Source organism: Mytilus trossulus, chromosome 2, assembly GCF_036588685.1.
Source record: "Mytilus trossulus isolate FHL-02 chromosome 2, PNRI_Mtr1.1.1.hap1, whole genome shotgun sequence".
Taxonomy (NCBI): domain Eukaryota; kingdom Metazoa; phylum Mollusca; class Bivalvia; order Mytilida; family Mytilidae; genus Mytilus; species Mytilus trossulus.
This window is the reverse complement of record NC_086374.1, coordinates 3,591,143-3,615,815: the sequence shown is the minus strand read 5'-3', so window position 1 is coordinate 3,615,815 and position 24,673 is coordinate 3,591,143. Positions and strand designations below refer to the sequence as shown.

The following is a 24,673-nucleotide window of genomic DNA, read 5'->3' as shown; positions in this document are numbered from 1 at the left end:
ATTTAGAACATTTTTTGGAGAATCGCAAAATGAAAGCTATTCCGGAAATAGGATGTGCAAGTGTTGTAACGGTAATCATGGAGTCTGGAAGTGTGATGAATTTCGGAAATTAACCGTTAACAAGAGATGGGATACCGCGAAACGTTTACAGTTGTGTTATCGTTGCTTAGGACATGATCACGTAGGCAGACAGTGTCCGAGAAGTAGAGCATGTAACTTGGATGGATGCAAAGAAGTGCACAACAGACTTTTACATAGAGATAAACAATCGTTCAGTGAGCCAAAAGTTCCAGTGAGAACCGAATCGAAAACAAAACAGAACTATGCTGCTGAAAAGAAGGAAAATACAGACGCTGTCACTGAGAGGGAGAGTCGGGATCGAACAATGATTGGCCGAGACAGAAAATCAAACTTCGTTACGCTTAGAACAGTACCTGTAATATTGAAAAATGGAAACCGTACCGTTAGTGTTAATGCATTACTGGATGACGCAAGTACGAAAACATATATCAACGCTGATGTTGCCGCCGAATTGGGACTTCAAGGACAAATTCAGAAAGTGACAGTTAATGTGTTAAATGACAATGTTGAAACATTTGAAACTATGCCAGTCGAGGTAAGACTTCAAAGTCACAATGGTCAGACAGACGCCAAAGTAGTCGCATTCACTACAAACCGTGTAACCGGAAGTTTACAGCCAGTTGACTGGAAACAACACGCTCGGAAATGGGACCATCTTGCAGGGATTAAATTTCCGAATCTAGGAAAGAGACCTACCGTTGATTTGTTGATCGGACTGGACTATCCGGATCTACATTATTCTTATAGAGATATACGTGGTAAGCCTGGAGAGCCACATTTTCCAGTGATTAGACCGGACAAGGAAACAACTAAAACTAGGATTGTATTTGATGCGTCCGCAAAATTTCAGGGGATTTCGCTAAATGACACTATTCATCAAGGTCCGAAGTTACAGCAAGATTTATTCGATGTACTATTACGCTTCAGAAAGTACCCCGTTGCACTTGTTTGTGACATCGCTGAAATGTATTTGAGAATTAAAATTGCCCCAGACGACAGGCCGTATCACAGATTTTTATGGCGCGCAATGAACACTGAACAAGTACCAGAGGAATATGAATTCAATAGTGTTGTTTTTGGAGTAAATTCGTCTCCATTTCAAGCTCAGTTTGTTTCTAGAAAACATGCCGAAATGACAAAAGATTCATATCCACGAGCCGCCGAAACAGTTCTAAAATCTACATACATGGACGACAGTATGGACTCCGTAATCAACGATGAACAAGGCATCGAACTTTATAATCAGCTATCTCAGTTATGGGCAAAGGCAGGGATGTATGCACGGAAATGGCTATCGAATTCAAAGGCAGTTTAACAATGCATTCCAGAAGAAGAGCGCGCGTCACAAGTCGATCTCGATGAGGGATATTTACCGTCAGTGAAAACTCTAGGAGTTATATGGCAGGCAGACAATGACATATTCACGTTTAAAGCTAACCCACCAGCAGAGAACTTTAAATTTACTAAACGAAACATTCTAAGCAAAGTTGCTACGTTATTCGATCCGTTGGGATTTATTGCGCCGTACACAATAAGAGGAAAACTGTTACTACAAGAGATGTGGACAGCAGGACTTGACTGGGACGACCAGTTAGACGAAGAACTGGTTGAAAAATCTAGAGAGTGGTTCCGAGAACTTGATGAACTATGTTGTATTGAAATACCGAGATGTTTGCAGTTAAACGAAGACATTGTTTCGACGAGTTTACACACATTTAGTGACGCTTCTCAGGAGGCTTATGGCTCAGTAATATATGCTAGAAACGAGCATATGAGTGGAATGATATCTACTAGATTAATAGCAGCGAAATCGAGAGTTGCTCCTTTAACATCAGTCAGCATTCCAAGACTTGAGTTAATGGCCGCAGTTTTAGGATTAAGATTAGCACTTTCGGTTAAAAACGCATTAGAAGTGCTAGAGGATAATATGACATTCTGGTCAGACAGTATGAACGTTTTGCATTGGATTAGAGGCAGAAGTAGAGAATATAAGCCATTTGTAGCGAATAGAATTGGAGAAATTCATACGTCATCGCATCCTAATCAATGGCGACATGTGCCAACAAAAGTTAATCCGGCAGATTTAGTATCGAGAGGAAGAACCGTAAAACAGTTACAGTCGGACGTAATTTGGTGGAATGGACCGGAATTCCTACAAGATGAAGAACCGCAATGGCCGGACACTAATATTCAGATAGAAAACATACGTGATACCGAACTTAGATGTCAAAAGAAAACAAGCGATAACTTAACTAATTGTACTACACTGAAAAGTATTCATACTAGTGATTCAGATTGGCGTCTAGATCCCGTACGTTATTCGAGTTTTGTAAGACTAGTTCGTGTACAAGCGTATGTGCACAGATTTATTGACATTTGCAGACTAAAGCAAAAACAACGTCGTCAAGGAAGTTTATCTACAGTCGAGTATGCAGATGCCGAATCGGAAATAATAAAAAATGCACAAAGAGAGGCATTTTCAGACGAATACAACGCTCTTATGAAAAGTAAAGATTTACCGAAAACAAGCAAATTATTAGGATTACAACCGCGAATTGATGAGAATGGATTACTAAGATGCGATGGACGTTTAGAGTTCGCCGATTTTCTATCATTCGATGCAAGATATCCGATTATATTACCACGAAAGAATTGGGTCACGAAGCTTATTGTGAAACGCTATCACGAACTTGGAAAACATGTGAGTGGGACAAATCAAACATTTTCAGCATTATCGTCACGATTTTGGATTATTTCAGGGAGAGAAGAAATAAGAGAATATGAACATGAGTGTTATACGTGTCGTAAGAAGAAAGCTAAAGTTGCCGAGCAAGTGATGGCTCCATTACCGGAAATTCGTTTCAAAACACCTTTACATGCTTTCGCTCGTACAGCAGTTGATTTTGGTGGACCGTTCATAACAGTTCAGGGCAGAGGAAAGCGCCGTCAGAAAAGATACTTATGTCTATTTACATGTTTAGCGTCACGCGCAGTGCATTTGGAAGTAGCATTTGGATTAGATACGGACTCATTTCTTAACGCATTTTATCGGATGGTGAACAGGCGAGGTCTTCCGAAAGAGATAATTTCAGACAATGGAACTAATTTTGTTGGAGCAAATAGAGAACTGAAAGAACTAGTTGCGCTTTTAGACAAGGATAAAATACATAATTCAATTAATAACCAAGGAATTAAGTGGCATTTCAACGCACCGTTAGCTCCGCATTTTGGTGGTATTCACGAGACAATGATAAAATCGGCAAAAAGGGCTATTTATGCAATATTAGGAAATGCAGATATTAATGATGAGGAGCTTTTAACAGCATTTACCGGAGCTGAAGCACTGATAAATTCGAGACCGCTTACGTACCAGTCTGCTGATCCGAAAGATGATACACCTTTAACACCGAATCACTTCTTGCACGGACAATTAGGTGGACATTTCGCTCCAGAAACCGTTGATATTACTGATTTTAACCCGAGAAAACGATGGAGAAGAATTCAGGAATTAATTAGACATTTTTGGAAACGTTGGATTAGTGAATGGTTGCCAGGACTTAACAAACGCGACAAGTGGACTAAAACGAAAAGGGACATAAAAACCGATGATATTGTACTGGTGATGAATCCGAACGTTCAGAGAGGACATTGGCCGCTTGGCAGAATAATCGAAGTTCTCCCTGGTAAAGATGGGCATGTTCGCGTTGCAAAAGTTTCACTTGGACAAACTGTATTAATGAGACCAATTACAAAATTGTGTCCGTTAGACATCGAAACCTCCGAAAATGACAGTGATAAATAATTGAAGTAATGTGGACATATATTTTCATTTCAATTTAGACAGTTAAATATTTTGAAATAGTTTTAAATTTTGACAATTTTGAACTTAGATCAAAGACAGTTTTATATCGTTTAATTATTTGTTTTGTTTGATTGGCTTAGAGCAATCAAGAGGGGGAGAATGGATTGAAGACAATAGTTTTGTTTAGTTTTTATTAGTATGATTGTTTTTTTAGTTAGGATATTTAATAGAGTAGAAATCGGTTTTTATTAATTGCACTTTTAATTTTTGCAAGTTTATTTTTAGCGTTAATTTTCTATATAATTATGTTGAAATAAAGCTACATTTTCGTCTGCTAAGATTAGTTAAAGATAACAGTATTTTCCAAAGAATTTATTACTGTGTAGAAAGTTAATGGTTAATCTTAACGGTATTCCTAAATTGTATGACACCTTCAGTAGGTCAGTCTAGTCATTTAGAGTTCAAGTACAAATCGTCTGCACGTGCAGCTGTGGCTATTTAATTTAATTACTTTGTTTTGATCATCTCTGGGAATCAGGTTAAGTTAGTGTGAAATTTTATGTCTACTGGTGAGACGTAAACAGATCGTCTTTATCATGCGATAAGTTAACATCGAAAACAATGTTGTGAAATTGTATTACGAAAATGATTGTATATATTGTAAATATTGGATTAAAACGTAGTTATTAGCAAACATTCGTTAGTTATATGATATGGATATAATAATGCTATTGGTATAACGTTATCGTCGAACTCCCAAATCCCAAATCGTCGAACTTTATATGAAACAATTTATTCCACTGCACATTTCAAATCGTCTCCGCAACAGTACATGCATACTTTCCTATACACCTTTATGTTACAAAAGACAAAATATTGTATTTTCTCGGACACAAACGTGTAGAAGAGGTCAAAACATGATAAAAGAGGGACGAAATATACTTAAGGGACAGTCAAAAATGTTTAAAGTTATCAAATTCTTTGCAGAAATTGACTAAGTTGCTTTTTAATACTTTTCAGCGGAACTAATAGTTCATTGCATAGAAGGATGAAGTGGAGTAATTTTGATGTAAACATTTTGAATTTGTTGTTATCTAGGTATTCAAATATAAACTTTATAGTGCTTTTAAATTTTATATTTAAATTTTCTTAATTTAAATATTTAGGGGAAAATTTTTTCAATAAGTATATCTATAAAGTTAGTTGTATTTACTACAAACATAATAGCGGTTCTACAGAGTATAGTTTCATACCGGAAAACGGTATGTTTCTTAATCTAAACTGTATACGATTTGTTTATTGAAGCTTCACTGAACCGTGAAATTGATGATGATCCTTGATACTGACAGCATGACTTTTCGGCCGACAGTAGAATTTCTAATTTTTTTTCAGTTTACTCCCGTGAAATTATGAAAAGGAATGATTAGGTTAGACCGTTGTTTTTTCACACATTATATGAACAACATATTTTTTTTCTTCAGTAAATGGTATTTTTTGCGATCAAACCAAAGATCAAGAAAAAAATATCGAAAGTACACGTGGTATAATTAACGATACATGAATGCAGTATCCAGGCATTGTATTGTTTAATAACTAATAACAATATTAATTCAGTGTAGCTATAATAGATATGATAAATTATATATAAACATGACAAAAACGTAGAATAGCGAATTTCATTTGATGCATATCACCTGACCAGACACATGCATGTCATGTGCAGTCATGAACAAACTAGGTCACCACTTTGAATTTGCTTCGCAATTATAGAAATTCGAAATATTCCGAATTTGCTTCGCAATTATAGAAATTCGAAATATTCCAAGGTTTTAAGTATGATTTTCGTATCTTTTTTTCTCTAATTTTATTTATGTTAATTATGTCCCTGATTTAATTTTGGTATTTTTCAAAAATATCAATGACCTTGTCTTTCTTGTCAGACATGTAATATGCTTTATTAATTGAAAAGTAAATTACAGTTAATAACTAGTTCATATCAAAATAATCTTCATCTTCAATTTTATACCCAGTTACTAAACTTTCAAGACTGAATATATGCTTTTTCAACTTTTAATAGTGCTAAAAGCTGGTCAACTGTGTGCCATTACTGAACATTATATGAACAGCAAAAAAAGAAGTGTTCATAATCATCATGTTGTTTACAATGGAAGCACAACTACTCGGTACTATTTTCCATTTATAAAGTAATTCATTACAATTTATAATGCATTATTTTCCATTGAAACATTTTAAATTTGTTGTATTCAAGGTAGTTAAAAATAAAGTTGAATGTGGATTTAAATTTTGTAGACATTTTTTAATGCAGAATTCTTTCCCATATTAAAATTCCTGTTAGTCTATCATTTGTAAATTGACTTTGTAGGGATGCGTATATTTCTTTGTTGCTCGAGTCTGGTGAAATTTCATGTTTTAGTAGGATATTTAATTTCACTAATTTCTTTATATTGACAACAGTTTTATAAGAGCTTTCTTGTTTTAAAATATTTTGCCAGTGCTTTGGTATAGCATTTTTAACTAAAGAAAATTCTCTAATCCAATCTTATTTATTATATAAATATTTTAATACAGTTTTTGATGAGATGGGTCTGTTTTCGTCTATTATATTATTGATGTACAAAATATTACTGCTAATCCAATTTTGAAAAACATTGTCTTTGATACGATTTTTTCCCCATATAATTTGTTTTCTAACTGCAAGAAAGTTTGTAGGAGTGATAATTTGACCTCCTTTAACTTCTATCCAAGTTTTAACTAATTGTTATAGAATTCAGGCAAGGATTTATACTTTATTTTATTAAGCAAATTTACATTTGTTAAATTCATTCTGAATAAAAGAAAATCTTTCCCAAATTTATTAAGATAAAATTTTGAAATAATTTTCCAGGTATTTTGCAAGAACAACCGACTAGTATAGCTCTCCAAATGCTTAGTTTTATTAAAAAATTCAACAACACATTTTTTTCCAAAAAAAATTCTTCTTCAATTACTAGAAGCATAGCATTGACTCTTAGGGCCTGATTCTGATACCCCCTTATTAAAGTTTGGCAAAATTTCAAATCCGGAATAAAAAAACTTACAAGAAAAGAGTATCAGTGACCTAATATTCACCTCAGCTATCATTATTAGCTATGCTATTGTCAATTTAGGATTATTTATTTTTTACATATTTAACCCTATACCCTTATTTCAAAAACTTCCAATTTTGGCCGATACCAGTATGTAAAAGATGCCATATTTGAGTTGCCAAATCTTTTAAATATAGATTCTTACACTGCAACAAGTGTATTACGATATTTCTCCACTCGAGACAGTTAAATTTTATTATTTAAAGCTCGAGGCTTGCCGAGCGCTTTAAATAATAAAATTTAACTGTCGAGAGTGGAGAAATATCGTAATACACGAGTTATAGTGTCGGAATCTGTTTCTCTAATGCTTTTTATCGTTCTTTTCAAAGATTTTCAGAAAATTGTGCTCTTTATATGCGACGTCATCAGGCAAGGTCGCCTTTTTTCATGACGTCACAATAGGAAAATTGAAGAGAAAACAAAACCTTTTGACGTCATAATCAAATTTCGACTAATCATTTGCCGAGAACAGATTTTTCACTAGTGAGGAGAAATATTTTTCTCACACCGGTCAGGAAATGTGAAAATAGCACAAAAATTAGAGAAACCTATGGTTTAAATCTTCTAAAGTTTTTACAAGATGTTTAGGTTGGGCTAGTTTATCAATGTACAAAAATTAAGAAAAATTAAACGACAGGATTTTTTGGGATAAAGTGTTGGGTACCCCCTTAAGATAATTTCATTCTTATGTGTTATGGTATCCATGATAAATTTATAATTTGAAGAAGGGTTTTGTATAACTTAAACATTCTGAATATTGTTGTAAGGGGAAAATATTAGATTTCACATAAGGCCTCGCTTCGTTTAAAACCCTTTTTTGTACAAGTTAATATATAATAACTTTTTTTTTTAGCCAATTGTTGGTAAGTCTGATACATGCAGTATGACAAAAAAAATGAAAACAACACGTTTATTAATATAACTTTTACTTTTAGTAAATATTTAGCTTTAGGAAGCCCAAATTTGATAGTTCTATTTTGACGTAACAATTCAGCAGCCAAAATTCAGATGCAAATTAATTGATAGCATATAGTTGTATACACTGTCTTTTAATACACATAGATGAAATCATGCCAAGTTTATTTTTAAATTGGTTAAGTTATTGTAAGCAAACTACTGTTGTAAATTTGAAATGTTAAAATGTTAAAATCAGTATTTTAAAAAACAGTTTTGGTCAATTTACAGTAAGTGGGTATTGCTACAGTTTTTGTTTAAGTTTACATTAATGTTTGGCTCGTTGACCTTTAAATGAACAATAATATAATGCATTTATCTCTTTTTATTTCTGAATTGTAACTGACTGCATTATTTCATTCTAAGTGATTACTTACAATGAAAGCAAATGCAAATGTCCAAAAATATATCTTCACTTTAATATCCAAAATTGGTATTTTTAAATATTTTTCCCTCTTGTTATCATATTATGACTAAGGTAAAGCATATGGCTAAAGTCTTATCTCAGAATAAAAATCAGAGTGACAGATTTATTTTTAAAAAAAATCTGTTTCCTGATAAGATCTGGAGAACTGTAAATATAAAGTTTAAAATTTACTACTAGGCCTGTATAAATGGTGGTTGAAATTTCTGTTCTTTATTAGACACTTTGAAAAGTACAGATAAGTTTTATAGGTATTTAAGAGATATACTTTCTTACATTTCTAATATTTATAATTTAGTAGTGTTAAGGTGCTTTGTTAAAAGGTTAAACCATAGTTCTGTTCAAAGGAAAATTTGCAAGCATGATTTTCATTATTAATCTTTCTTTTCTTTGGTAAATTGTTTGAAGAATTTTATGGTGTGTTTGTTATTCTGTAAAAACTAATTTTCTGAGTGATATATGTATACAATTGTTTTGTTGTGTCTGTTTTAATTTTATTTTACTTGATCTTGTTTCGTGTTCCAGATTTGAAAATTTGTTAGATAATGATCTATACTATTTATAAGTTAAAAGGTTAAAATTAAGATAAGATAAGTTGAGGATTTATAGCAGTATTTTACAAAAGAAAAACAGAATATTTGGAACTATCGACTATATATATATAAAGTTTGAATTAGATCTATACACTAAGTGATAAGATAACACATATCAGGTAATTATCAGTGCAATCACGCAAATATAATTGGAGTGACAGATTTATTGAAAAAATATTATTTATATTTGATTATGATTTTAAAATAAACATCATATCTCCACATCATATCTAATTTTAGAGTCTATGGTTAAATCATATTTAATTTTAAAATTAACATGATTAGTTCAAAGAAATACAGTATGAGATATTTCCATTTTATCATTTATGTTTTCAATTTGATTTTTGTTTAAATGATATGAAATATTAATATAGTTACCAATTTCGAATAACAGTATTCATCATTTTTAAAGAGGCTTTCTAGGCGAAAAAAAATCGACAAAATCTCAAAACTAGCAGAACGTCATATCGTTTCATGCTATAAAATGTCGATATTTTTTTTAACTTTATTATTATTAACTATCACTGTGGTTAAACGGCTTTGGATAATTTTACACACAGCCCAAGATGGCGGACTCTTAACCCGCCGTTGGTATATTTTTTTTTTATATAAAATAGACTTTTTGCGTGTTTTTATTGGAACTTTGTAAATTTGCATAGGATTCTTGAATATCGAAATCACTTACCATTATCACGCATACAATATCAGTAGTATACCACTGTTCATTAGTCATACATCAATTAAACGGAAGCAAATTCTGGTCACAAACCAAAACCGAGGGGAACATCAAATATAATAGGAAAACAATGGAACAGCAGAAACTCTTAACAAACGCCAGCATACACAAAAATGGTCTATTGATATCAACTGAAATATTCCTGACTTGATACAGGATATTTTTGAATGTTTCAATATTGACAAGTATGGAGAACAAGATTTATTCACAGTTAAAAGATGAACTATGTGGGTCAAGTGAAATATCGTTTTTATGATTCATAACAAGTAGAAGGTGTGTGCAATAACACATTTTATCTCATATTTCATATATAGTGTCATGAAAAGCTTCAATTTGGTTCAAATATTAATAAATTGAGAACTGTAATCATAAAAAAATATGTATTTAAATAAACAAGAGACAATATATATCTAGTATCAACTATTTTTATATTCTTTTTTTCTTTTAAGTTCAAATATTTTTTGTTGTATGTAATTTTTGTATTAAACAATTTTTTTTACATACAGGTTGCTATCATGGCGGTTCCTTTTTTACTTCTAGTGTTAATATATGTGCACTTCCCGAAGTCAACAGAAAATGAAGGTATGAAGACCAATATTTATATTAAAAAATAATGACTAAATTTTCCTTTATGGCCTTGAAAACCTCGGATACCATAGATAATAGTATATATTTTTCTTCTGAATCTATAGATGTTTCAACCGGACCAGTCTTTGTCATACTGACTTATAAGATTCAATGTTCAAAAGACTTTTATGTTTCAATAACTTTGTAATTAGCTTTTCAAGTTTATATAACCATGAATTCAGACGAATTTAATTTTTTAAGATTTCAATTTATACAGATAAACAAATATTTGTTTAAATGTATTTTCTATAATCTTTCATTAACGTTTGTTATCATAACAATTAAAGTCACAGTTTTGCAATTGTTGGGGAAAGTCTTTTGAATACTTACAAAAAAAAATTAAATGTTTAGTTTTTACTTTTAAGATGTGTTTTTCTCCCTGTATACAATGGATAAATGCTCCAGAATAGTGATATATGGAAATAGTTAATATTTGATTAGAAATATCATTAATGAATCCTTAAGCAACAATTTTATAATGTTTAAACGTCAGTTGTTTCTTTCATTATGTCAACTTGCCGATTTTCATCGTCTTAAAGATATAAGATGTTTGGTTTAATTGTGAGACATTCCCATGTATATCGACTACTGATATGTTTTCCAAATGCATTCTGTTTACAAAACTTTGAATTATTCCAAAAACTAAGGATTGTCTTATCCCAGGCATAGATAACCTTAGCCGTACTTGGAACAACTTTATGAATTTTTTAATCATCAATGCTCCTTTACTTTGTACGTGTTTGACTTTTAAAAAATATTTTGATATGAGCGTCACTGATGAGTCTTATGTAGACGAAACGCGCGTTTTGCGTACTAAAGTATAATCCTGATACCTATGATAACTAGTAACCATCGCATCATAAATATTCATTAATGTCATGTGAGTTATATAATTTTCAGTGCATTACGTGTCTAAACCGTCAGTAAACTGTCTTCACATAGAAGAGCCAGGTATGTTGTATAAACAATATCAATCATTTATGCTTACATTTCCATTTAAATATACAAATGCATGACTTTTATGCACAACAGATGTGAACTGAAATCTTAGGTACAGAAGAGGGAAAGTACCAGAGAGACATTCAAACTCATAGATCGAAAATAAACTGACATCTCCCTAGCTAAAAAATTGACAAACATACAAATAATATTACAGTTCACAAGACACAACATATAGGAATTTTTATACGACCGCTAACAAATTTTGCGTTCGAATATTGGTATCACGTCCGTCGTACGAAGACATTTAGTTTCTGGACAATAACTTTAATTTAAGTGAATGGATCTCTATGAAATTTTGGGGGTTATGGTACCAACAGTTTAGAAACAAGGTGCCCAAAACGGGTCAAAATAAGTATTTTTCTAGTTTTCAGACAATAACTGGTATGCATCTTTCTGAAATTGTACCATTAGGTTCCATTTAATAAAAGGAAGGTTGGGACTGATTTTAGGGGTTATGGCCCAAACAGTTTAGGAATAAAGGGCCAATAAGTGGGCAAAAAACAATGCTTTTCTTTTACTTTGTATAACATTTTTATTTGGCTTATTTTTTTACTAATTTCAATGGGGTTTTATTCTTGAATTCTTGGGGTTCTTAAATATGCTGAATCTAACCGTGTATTAAGTTTTTGGAATATGGTCCCATTTAAAATTTTGTCCACATAAGATCCAAAAGTTTCTTCGATATGCCGAATCTAACTGTATTTAGATTTTTTGTTTGATTTCTACAAAAATTGAATATATGGGGTTCTTTAATATGCTGCATCTAACTATGTAATTAGATTTTTGAATTTTAGGCCCTGCAAGGCGAACCAATTTGATAACAGAAAATAGAAAAAGATGGTTAGAATTAGCATATCAAAGAACCCCATACATTCAATTTTTGTTGAAATCTAACAAAGTTAAATTTTCGACCCCAATTTAGGCCAACTTGAAAATTAGGCCCATAATAAAAAAAAATCTAAATACTTGTTTAGATTCAGGAGAACCCAAAGAATTAATTTTTTGTTAAAATCAAACAAAATTTATTTTTGAACCCGTTCTGCCTTAGTGTTACCAATTTGAAAACAGGACCAAAACTTAAAATCTAAAAGCACAGTTAGATTCTGCATATCGAAGAACCACCATTATTCATCGAAGAACCTCAGAAATTTGATTTTTGAGGATATCAAACAAAAATTTTATTTTGGACCTGTTTTACCTCAATGTAGACCAATTTGATAACAGGGCCTAAAAATCGAAAATCTAAATACATGGTTAGATTCAGCATATTAAAGAACCCCATATATTCAATTTTTGTTGAAATCAAACAAAAAACCCGAATACACAGTTAGATTCGGCATATCGAAGAACCTAAAAATTCTATTTTTGATGAAATCAAACAAAGTTTTATTTTGGACCTGTTTTATCTCAATGTTGACCAATTTGATATTTTAGGTCAAAAGGTTCCAAAACTAAACTTTGTTTGATTGCATCAACAATTGAATTATTAGGATTCTTTGATAGGCTGAATCAATCCATGGCCATGTTTTAGATTTTGGATATTGGACCATAATAGGTAAATTATTGTTCATAAGTTCATAAGACCACATTCATTTAGAGTCAGAAACCTATGTTGTGTCAACTATTTAGTCACAATATAAATTCAGAGTTGTATCAAGCTTGAATGTTGTGTCCATACATGCACCAACTGCTAAGGGTTCGACCTCTGCGGTCGTATAAAGCATTTGGTTATTAGTTGTTATTATCCTTAGACTAGCTTTACATAACTACGAGTACTCTAAGATATGCTCTAAGTGTCTTAAGGATGTTTGCTCTTCCATTTTTTGAATTTTTTGCCAGATTTTAGGAATAATCTGGTTTTATCCATGTAATGTCATTAAAAAAAATGCCCACTTACCCCTACTTTTCTTTTCATAATTTATTATTTTTTTCATTGTTTTTGAAACAGATAACGTGCCAATGTTAAATATATCAAAAATCTAGAGAAAATTATTTCCCGCCGAAATTCCAATGGCTTATATCTCGATAACAATCACGCAAACCCTCCATTTTTTCTACTTTTTTAGTTTCTTTATTTATATACTATCAATTCATAACAGTCTTTATAAAAGCTTGTTATTGTTTTACAGAGTAGCGAACATCCTTAACTGTTTTGTTTGATTTTTTTGTTATATATACCGTTATGAAACAAAGCAGGAGCCTGTAATTCAGTTTTGTCGTGTGTTGCTGTATACTAGTATTATACATATTTTTTTTAGTTTGTTTTTATGTACATAATTGTGCCGTTTTGTTTCTCGTTTAAATGGAATCACAGTTGTTTTTTCGGGACTAGCTAACGTCTTAGCTAACGTTCATAGCTTACGTCTTTGTGGTATTGGTTTGCTCGTTGTTGAAGGACGTTCGGTGATCTATAGTATCTCTACGTTTTCGTCATTTGGTCACTGAAAGATAGTGAATTTAGTAAAAAAAAAGGCCTTTAATTAGAATACAGTTTAATTGTTTCAGGAATCTGCACGAATGATGATGCTTTTTCTTGACTTAATATAACCAGTCTCAGAAATTCTTACAAAATAAGTCAACTACATTTACACATAGAAGCTAGCATATTCTATTTACTTACATTTTGTTGCCATGAAATCGATTATCACTGCTTTTTGTATGAAAGTTGTGGTTAATTGTCAAAACATGTAATTCTATGACAGCTGGTAGCACGTAATTGTTTAAAAGTAGATGGATTATTTAGCTAAGAAGTTTTTGAAGAAAGTAAATAAATAATCTAGCAGATTTTCCTTGATTCACGAATTACTATTATTCGACATTATGAACTGTTTTGATTATTAAGTCACTCAACTGAGGGTATAAAAAAATAATGTTTAATTAAATGGTGTAAAAGCTAGATAAATTGACGGTAGGTATAGATAAAACTTAAAATTGAGAGTTTTATTAATCCACATGAAAGATAACCAGATTATTTATTAATTACATTGATAGACATGTGTTTAAAAAAAATAAGAAGATGTGGTTTGATTGTCATTGAGACAACTTTCATCAAGAGACTACATGACATAGTAGTTATTTTACTAATACATATGACGTATTGTGTACGTGCAAAAATGTTGAAGCATTTTTTTGCGTATTATGGCCATTACTTAAACTTTATTACTAAATATGATAAGGTCATCGTTTAGTATTTCAATACATTTATTTATAAAGATTTGACATACAAATAAGATGATACGGTATGATAAAACAACTCTCAAGCAGGGTTCAAATGACGTAAACATCTATTGGAATATACGTCTTATGGTCTTTCACAAAGAACAAAAGTCATACATAAAGCAAGATATCAAATGCCCCAAAACGACAAACGTTCATAAATTTAAACGAGAAAACTAACAGATTATTTCATAGACAATAAAAGGAAAACAATTGAAACACAGCGACAAACATAAAACACTTTATTTCAGGCTCCAGACTTAGGATATGCACCCATCAAGTGGTATGCCTATCAAAAAGTATAGCAACAAAAATACAGAACTCCGAGGAACATTCACACAAAAATTTTGTAATCAAATGGCAAAATCAATAGTTCAAACACATCACACGAATGAATATCAAATGTCATATTCCTGACTTGGAACAAGTATCTTCTTATGTAGAAAATGGTACATAAAAACATGTTGTAAAGCTATCTAAACCTCTCTCTTGTATGTCAGTCGCACTAAATTCCATTATAATAACAAAGATGTGTGTGAACAAAAACATGAAATATATGAAGTTAGTGGAATTAACTTTTTTGAGTGGAAAAATTCTTTCCCAGGTTAGGGGAGGGTTGGGATCCCGCTAACATGTTTAACTCCGCCACATTATTTATGTATTTGCCTGTCCCAAGTCAGGAGCCTGTAATTCAGTGGTTGTCGTTTGTTTATGTGTTACATATTTGTTTTTCGTTTATTTTTTTACATAATTAAGGCCGTCAGTTTTCTCGTTTGAATTGTTTTACATTGTCTAATGGGGCTTTTTATAGCTGACCTTGCGGTATGGGCTTTGCTCATTGTTGAAGGCCTTACGGTGACCTATAGTGGTTAATGTTTGTGTCATTTTGTTCTTTTGTGAATAGTTGTCTCATTGGCAATCATACCACATCTTCTTTTTTTATATTTAGATGTTTAAGATAAATTACGTGCTCTTGATTGTCCTTTTTATTCTTATAATTTTGACTTTTCAACTCTTCACAATATACCTTCACACAATTTTATTAAACAAAAGTTTTCATATTTAATTAAATGGTTGTTTGGTAAATCTTAATGCCAATACTTTTGCTACAACTCATTTAAAGCCTTCTTCTCTAATGAGAAAGGTAACTTTGCTAGATTCACTTATTGGAGGTGTGATGAGATGATTGAAGCTGTCCATTTTCTCCTTGATAATATTTATGTGGGTTTCGGCAAATAAGCTTATCCACAGATTGTAGGTATTCATATGGGCCCTAATTGCGCCCCTTTACTAACAGACTTGTTTTTGTCCTGTAATGAATCATAGTTTATGACCAAACTTAGTAAAGACCCGTCTAAATTGCATTTTATTGATAAATTCAGCACGAACCAAAACGAACTTATTTTAGATAAACCAAATTTAAATGCTAATAAATGTCTTTTCCTAGATTTAAATATTTTAGTTTTACACGAGCACCTCCACACAAAATCTACGACAAAAGGGACAATTTTCGTTCCTTCTGGTTAAATTTGCTTTAATGTAAGGTGTTGTTTCTTTTGCAAAATCTTATGGTGTTTAGATTTCACAACTCGTTTGCTATGCCAGTGACTGTAGTGACGTTAGATTTTACCGCACGCAATCTATGTACTACGATAATTATTAAGGGACTGAGTAACCACAAATTACTCAAAACTCTTACTAAATTCTTTCATAAATATAAAGATTTGGTTATGAAGTTCGATAATACCCGTAGAAAACTATTTCAAGCGGAATAGCACATCCTCACTTTCACGGAGATGTTGTCAACAGTGCCTGGAAATTTAGAAACGATCCTGTAAATTATATCGATCCTTTAAATTAACTTCTTCTAAAAGATTGGTCTGTTTCTGTGTGTGTTGCGTTTCGGTGTTGTGTCGTTGTTCTCCTCTTATATTTAATGCGTTTCGCTCGGTTTTGGTTTGTTACCCCGATTTTGTTTTTTGTCCATGGATGTATGAGTTTTGAACAGCGGTATACTACTGTTGCCTTCATTTATCAATTCAACACTGTCATTAGATCTATGAATATTGTTTTAATTGGTATCAATATTGATTTGGTTATACTTCAATTTAAATCACACTAAATATTATTGATATATATGTATATATGTTACAGTGAATTTGTATAATCAGTGATTATGTAGAATCCCTGAATTTTTCAGGGATAATGCATAATCACTAGAAAAAACTTTAGGGATTATACATAATAACTGAAATGAAGAAATAGTATTATTCATAAAGAAAATGAATTAAGTCAAATAATTTATTCTATAAAATCATATTAAAACATCATTATAAACATAAATTGTAAAATGTTAAGCACAATATATCAAAATGATAACCCCATTTAAAAAAAAAAATATTAGACACTGACAATATATCAAAATGATTATCCCATTTTAAAAAAAAATGATAGACACAATATATCAAAATGATAACCCCATTGTTTTTTAAATGTTAAGCACAATATATCAAAATGATAACCCCATTTAAAAAAAAATGTTAAGCCCAATATATCAAAATGATAACCCCATTTAAAAAAAAATGTTAAGCACAATATATCAAAATGATAACCCCATTGTTTTTTAAATGTTAAGCACAATATATCAAAATGATAACCCCATTTAAAAAAAAATGTTAAGCCCAATATATCAAAATGATAACCCCATTTAAAAAAAAATGTTAAGCACAATATATCAAAATGATAACCCCATTTAAAAAAAAAATGTTAATCACAATATATCAAAATGATAACCCCATTCTTTTTTAAATGTTAGGCACAATGTATGTAACATATATATTAAAATAATATGCTTCACATCTGTTTCTATTACAATTTCAACATTTAAAAAAACCTTTTCCTTACATATCGAATCATTTTTTTTAAAGAAAAATAAAGTGTTCAGCATTCTTAAACCATCTTTTAGTTCTGCCTATTTTATCATCATGACATTTAGATGCATAAGTTCTCTAAGTTTAAATTTTCTTGGTCATTTGACAAAAAAAAAACCACGAAAACACAAAACAAATGTTCCATAATCTTCTTTACCACAAATAACAAGCTCTGGATTTACAAATAGAACATGAATATCCATTTGACTCTGGCTTTTAAGCAACAAACAGTACATGTTAAGTTATCGCTATAAAAGGATGTTGATTATTATTATTTTTGACGTCTTCAACTTTATCTTGAAACCCTGAGTTGGTTATATCTTTAAGATTTTCTCTGTGTTTAAAAGCAGAATTATTTCATCTGGCAAGGAATATGAAAGAAAAAAATGATAATTTGTCTATATTGTTTATTTTTTAACAAACAAAGGATCCTTAAATTATTGATAATTCCTGTAATAATATTAGGGAATATGTAGAATAGTTATAAAAATGTTCAGTGATTATGTAAAATCACTGGTCATTTTCAGGGATTATATATAATTACTAATGATTTTAGTGATTCTACATATTCCCTGAAAAATCAGCCATTCTACATAATCCCTGATTATACAAATTCACTGTAACATATACACCTTAATGAATCTACAACCTGTCGACTCCTCTTTGCATTGCACAAGGTCATATTTTTATATGACTGTTAATGACGTCTTTACACTAAATTCATTGGATGTTGAAAAGGTAATGCTCGATTTTTTAGTCTTAGATGCATAAATGTATATAAGTTGTTATTGCACTAGATATGAGTAACTGCAAGTTCTATCAGATCTGTGTTTTTGTTGTTGTTTGGATGTAATGGTACCCTGTTAGACAGTCGTACGACCTTTAACACTGAAAAACCAATATTGTATAGTCGGTATAAAAGACCCCGATACGATAAATGTGAAACAACTAACGGTCTATTTTTTTACCAAACAATTTGTGTTTGTATGGATATACTAATATGTAATTTTATATCTTGATAGAAAACTTTACCAACAAATCAAATCCACTTGGAGAAAAATGTGAACTAGGTAAGTGCAGCTGTTTCTGGTAGTGCTTGCAATAAAATATGGGTCCACATATTTGCACCACTGCCTCTTTTGCGCCACTTCATTTTGGAACAAAGGTTTCATTTCCGCCAATAGAACAATCATAGAAATGCGCTTATTTTGTCAACTTATTCATTCATACTTTTATATGTCTACAATTTTTTGGAGAACGTCGCCTGTAAGCACAGCAATCACAATACATTTGCATGCTGTTCTCAAATCTCTCTTTTTAGTTTCTGAGTATTATTGTCATGTGCATGGTATAATTCCCTACTCAGATGTAAAAGATTCATCTGCATATAGCATAGTACAATACGACCTCAGGAAGTACCACCATCTAATTTCCCAATGTTTCCTATCAAATTTATGATCTTCGTCGATATAATGTGATAGGTTTCCCTCTATCTTAATGAACTATATACATTTTTATGTAGTGAGAGATATCGTTAAATGCCCAAAAGTACTGAAAAAAATATCTATTGATGAGTTTTGTTAATTCTATGTGTTCTGTTAAATTATAAGTCAATAGTTTAATTGCAGTACATGTTACATGCAGTATAATATAGGTTACAAAATATATTTAGGTAAATGTTGCGCAATCATTTTATTGGCCCAATGAATAAAATCAGAAACAAAAAAGATTCAATTGATTCCTTTTCAAAACTGTAATTGGCGCAAATTGATTCTTGCCGAAATAACAATGTCATTCAATGGATCTTTTAGATTAACCTTCCTATTTTTTAAAGCCTTCTTAGGGCTTTTTGTAATTGATGTCTTTGCAAAAGAATATTATATTGTTTCCTTTATGAATAGTTTGATAATTGTTCTCTTACGCGTCTCATTTTACGTCGATAATTTGGCAAGGACATACTCTGTCCAGGACGATCATTGTAGATTCTGAAGATAACGATATCAGTATTATTCAATGGTAGAAAGTAAATAAAAAAATTACCGAACTGAAAAATTCAAAACGGAGAAGTCCCTAATCAAATGGCAAATAACACCTAAAACGAAAGATGACAATCATTATATTCCTGAATTTTAACATGTATTTCCTTGCGCAGAAAATCGTGGATAAACCCTATTTTTAAAGCTAGCTAAACCATCCACTTGAATGGCAGTCGCATAAAATATATTATTACATTGACAACGATGTGTGAACATAACAAACATATATAATAGGTTACAATATAAAATATAGAGGAGCATCATATCAATTATTATTGTTTCATAATATTAATCACTATAAAAACAAAGAAATATGTCAACAACAAAAAAACAAAAAAAAAAAAAAAACAATTGATTTGAATGGATTATTTTATCTAAGTCTCCATCTCTAAATATCATATAATACAACATTACATTAAGGTAACAATATCTAAACTAGAGAAATTAGGAAGCATATTATGTACAAAGGTATAGTTATCAAAGGTACCAGGATTATGATTTAATAAGCCAGATGCGCGTTTCGTCTACATAAGACTCATCAGTGACGCTCAGATAAAAAAAAAGTTGTAAATCCAAACAAGTACACAGTTGAACAGAAGAGCATTGAGGACTATCATCAAACATATTTACATTATTTACAGTTTAAAACATTTCTACGTCTATTTAAAAACAATCTATCTATTACAGACTTATATATATAATGTGAATTAAAACTTTAATTTCTGCTAAACATCACAAGACATTAAATCACTACGTTGTTATCAAACTATTAAATTATAATTACTCAAATTTTTGAAATATAAAAAGACTGCATCTCATCAAAATTAAACGCGAGTCAGATATACTGAAAACTGTAAAGTTATGATGTTAGTGTACATAATAATCAAATGTATCAAAATATCACAAGAAGATAAGGGCATACGGTACAGTTACAGGGGAGGTAATGACGTTGCTAAAGTAAATTTTTTTTTAAATTAAAAAGGAGTACATAAAACCCCATTTTTAATGCCATCTGAATATATTTTGTAGAAAGATTATTGTTCATTTTTCTGTTTTTTTTTATTAAATAAAAAAAAAAGATATATCTGCAAAGCAGGGATAGAAATCTAAATTTTAAATAAAACAGTAAACGCTTGTTTCTCTAAATTTAACACATGATTAATATTTCAGATAACAAAGTAAAAAAATATTTCCGTAAAAAAATACTTTATCGAAGATCATATTATTTTAATCTTTATAATCTATAATATCTTATTCTCTCTTTTCAGATTCTTCATTTGTGATTGAATATTGTAAAGCCGATGAATGTAAGTACATAAACAGTGTAAACATAGTTATCAAAGGTATCAGGCTTACGCGTTGATACGTTTGACGTGCGCTTGGTCTACATAATAACACGCTTAAATATCGTTGTGCACATGATACAGATATGATTGACAAGTTTTAATGCATCAAATATTACTAGCTTATCGTCCTTCCCTACACCTATATCACCCTGCTATGTCGCTCAGTAATTCCCGTATCAAGACTTCAAAACGAGACAAGACATTATCAGCGACGTAAAGCGTAAAACTGTCTTAGGGAGAGGAAAAAAGACAATAAATAGAACGATAAACAGATAATCGGGTTTTCTACACATTGATATCGTAAAATATCAGCCGCTCGACACGATGTGAAACCTTTAAGCTCGTTCGCTAAGCTCACTCGCCAAAAAGGTTCACATTGTGGCTCGCGTAGGGTGAAACATATATATAGACTTAAAAGGATATCATGTTTACTGGAAGTGGTTTTCAAAGATCAGCTGTTTTGCATGTAAGCCTATGGAGCAGTCAATTACAAGACTGCAACCTGCATAGGGTAATTTGTTCATATGTTCACTGCAAGGAAGTAGCTCATGTGGACTTTTTTTGTGCCCAGAATGATAAAACATCATGATTTAAGAACTTTTTAAGAGAAAAAAATCATGGGGTATCAATTTACACTGAAAAAACTGAAATTATGTAATAATTATGCATTTTCATACTAGACACCATTCAAAAGTATTAATAGATATAAAGCAGAACAGTTTGATTACATGATTTTCAATTAATAAGAACATAGAAAGATTTTTTTCTCAATAAAATCTTCTTCTTATGATGCAAATTTTAGTTGCACTGTTTTATTGAAAATTAGAGCAAGGTTGAAGAGACAGCTACATACAAAAGTAAGGTTTTTCTTTTAGGGTTTATTATTTTCATGGCTCAATTGTTGACATTTAGGTAGAATATGTATAAAATTAACTTTTGGTGAAAAGATTTTCACAAAATGCTTATTTTTCATGAGTCTATACTTCTTTTCCTGTCTGCGGCAATGCATGGTTAATTGAAATTTCCATATTTGGGTTAAAAATTTGTTTAAAAAGTAGAATTTTTCTAAAACTATCCATCAGGACAAGGGTTTTTGTGATTAGGTGTGACAAGTAATCAATATTCTTACCAAAAACACCAACTTGAGTATTCATTTTGTTTTTACTTGAATTTTATTTCAAATTTTATATGCATTGGTCGGTCAAGTACAGTCTAAAAACCATGATATAGTAGGCATGTATAAAGACCAGTATAGTCAAACAAGAGAAAGGTATGATCTTTCATGTGTCCAGATAGTTGTATTGTGGCAAATCCTTCAATATGAAAAAGTTTTGGGTAGTTTTTCAATTTTGACTTAAACAAGAGGCCCACTTGGGTAGATCTCATTGAAAAAAAGGGGAGGTTAAACTATTGAATGTGGTTCATTTAAACAGGAGGAAAAAAATTAAAATAATAGAGAAGAATACTCTTCTAGCTCCACAGTATCCAAATACTAGGAAAACATTCATAAATATAGACTAGAATGCGATTTACAGATCATTAAGTAGACATGACTGATTTCCAAATTTTGCCTGTTTTAGAAAGGGGTACTGCTTAAATAGTGGTGTTATCATTATTAATAGAGCCAAACAGTTCTTATAATGGCATTTTTTATGTTCAAATATGGCTACTGAATGAAACTAAGTAAATGGATGATTTTTTTAAGACATGTCATTATTGTTATAGGTACCAGTCTTGTATTACAACTCCAATTTCCGGTGCATGTCAAAACATGTAGGGAAACAAAATAGTGCATTTTTTCTGAATTTTTTTCTGAACTCAATTGTTTCTGTTTGATTATAGGTTTATGCTGAATTGAAACATATATATAGACTTAAAAAAAATCTTGCATCTTTTGGGGATATCAATCCAGGAAAATGGAAGGATAGCATGTTTACTGGAAGTGGTGCGGCCTAGGAAAAATAGCAAACAGAAAGTAGAAAAAAAAATGTTTTGACTTCAGGATTGCGTAACTTTTTGTTCTTCGTGGCAAGACCCCCTTTTTTTTCGATTAAATCACAATTTTACATTCGTACATACATGGTATGAACATGAATTTTTTTTTCTATGTAGCATTTTTTATTTTTTTATTTTCAAAGATCAGCTGTTTTGCATGTAAGCCTATGGAGCAGTCAATTACAAGACTGCAACCTATAAAGTTGAAAAGCATTGAGGACCCAACATTCAAAAAAAAAAATTTTGGTGTATATATGTTCGTGTACAATCCGTCCTTCTAAATCTCTCTCTCTCTTTAGAAATGTGTGAATAAATATTGAATTAGGAATGAGATATAAAGCCTAGTTTACTCTTTTTTTCTTGTCATTTTTCATTATTATGCTTTGATTTTAACACAATACGTTTATCTCAAAGGTACTAGTATATATAAAGGCAACAGAAGTATACCACTGTTCAAAGATCATAAATCGATTTAACTGAAGTCTGGGTCACAAACCAGGACTAAGGGAAACGCATCAACTATTAGAGGAAAACAACGGAACAACATAACTGCTACAAAAATAAACGCAAACATACTAACATAATATTTGATAAGAACTGCCATATTTATGACTTGGTTCAAGAACACATGGTGGGTTGAACCTGGTGTATGGCTAACCAAACCTCCCGCTTAAATGGCAATGTTAAAAATACAGCTATCATGACACTAATTTACAGGAATATATTTGGTGGGTTGAACCTGGTGTATGGCTAACCAAACCTCCCGCTTAAATGGCAATGTTAAAAATACAGCTATTATGACACTAATTTACAGGAATATATTTACACATAAACGCAAGAACACTCAATACCTAGAATACATAAGTAAATGATATGTTAGTGCATTGCAATATGTACACAACAGAATAGCCACGGACATTTTCCCCTTAATTTACGACAGTGCACGTGTACATCACAACAGTTAATTATGAACTATGCGTTACACGAATGTATGGTCGCAAGAAAAGGTAAATTCAGGGATACATTTAATCAAATAGAACTAGAAAACACCCGCGAAATCGCGGGCATATACAGCTTGTGAACTGTTGTAGAATGATTTTTTGTAAAAGATATTATGTATTGAGAATTACATAAAAGGTATCTCCCTTCTTCCAAAGTCCGATATTTGTTTCCTTTCTGTTAAATTCAATTATATTCGTGTTTCTGGTTTACGACCACAATTATTCTTCTCCTTTGCTCGATGCTTCTTTTGGTAAAAGTCAAATCAAATTAAAAATTTGAACCGTTTCAAACATGAAATAAATGTAACTGCTTATATATAGACCATTATTAGTCTAAAAAATATGCGTCTATGACAATCCATCAGTGCTTTTTTTTAGAGCCTTATCAATATGCCAATGGTAGGATTTGAATCGTGTATAAATGACTAATACCGACTAAGGCTAATTTGAGGGGTACTGATCCCGAAATCCCGGCCTTAAAACCATGAAATCCCGAGATGCAGAATTTAAAGGAATTCATATCCCGAAATCGAAAAATATATTGCCGGATCCCTTAAGGAGCAATCCCCAAATCCCGAGCTTATAAACACCCGATCCTGACGCCCCGAAAAAGGTCCTGCCTTCTCTAATTTCTACATTACTTTCATTTTTGCCAAATCACTATTTTCCCTTTTAACAATAAATTATATACAGAAATTCCCTGACAGAATACAGAGAGTCTCTATATATTAAAGTAGTATAATCGTAAACGCAAAAAATATTTGTCCTCTCTAAAGGGTATAAT

The 24,673-nt window shown here is 31.3% G+C and overlaps 2 protein-coding genes across 6 annotated transcripts in view; both read left to right on the top strand.

The window, feature by feature from the left end:
• The window catches only part of LOC134706288 (uncharacterized), a 37,402-nt gene that overhangs the window by 3,720 nt on the left and 9,009 nt on the right, over window positions 1–24,673 (top strand). For 4 of the 5 annotated variants that reach the window (XR_010105607.1, XM_063565073.1, XM_063565076.1 and 1 more), the window contains exons 2-5: window positions 10,243–10,318; window positions 11,264–11,314; window positions 18,534–18,581; window positions 20,816–20,854. Coding sequence is in view for 4 of the 5 variants with exons in the window: in XM_063565073.1 (XP_063421143.1) it covers window positions 10,252–10,318; window positions 11,264–11,314; window positions 18,534–18,581; window positions 20,816–20,854 (205 nt within the window). In the remaining variant the exon portion in view is untranslated. Of the gene's footprint in view, window positions 1–4,903; window positions 4,982–10,242; window positions 10,319–11,263; window positions 11,315–18,533; window positions 18,582–20,815; window positions 20,855–24,673 lie in introns of all 5 variants that reach the window. The other variant, XM_063565074.1, reaches the window with a different exon arrangement.
• Window positions 1,640–3,883, top strand: LOC134708660 (uncharacterized). Its single transcript, XM_063569307.1, has one exon. It carries the CDS (start codon window positions 1,640–1,642, stop codon window positions 3,881–3,883), a length of 2,244 nt encoding a protein of 747 aa, XP_063425377.1.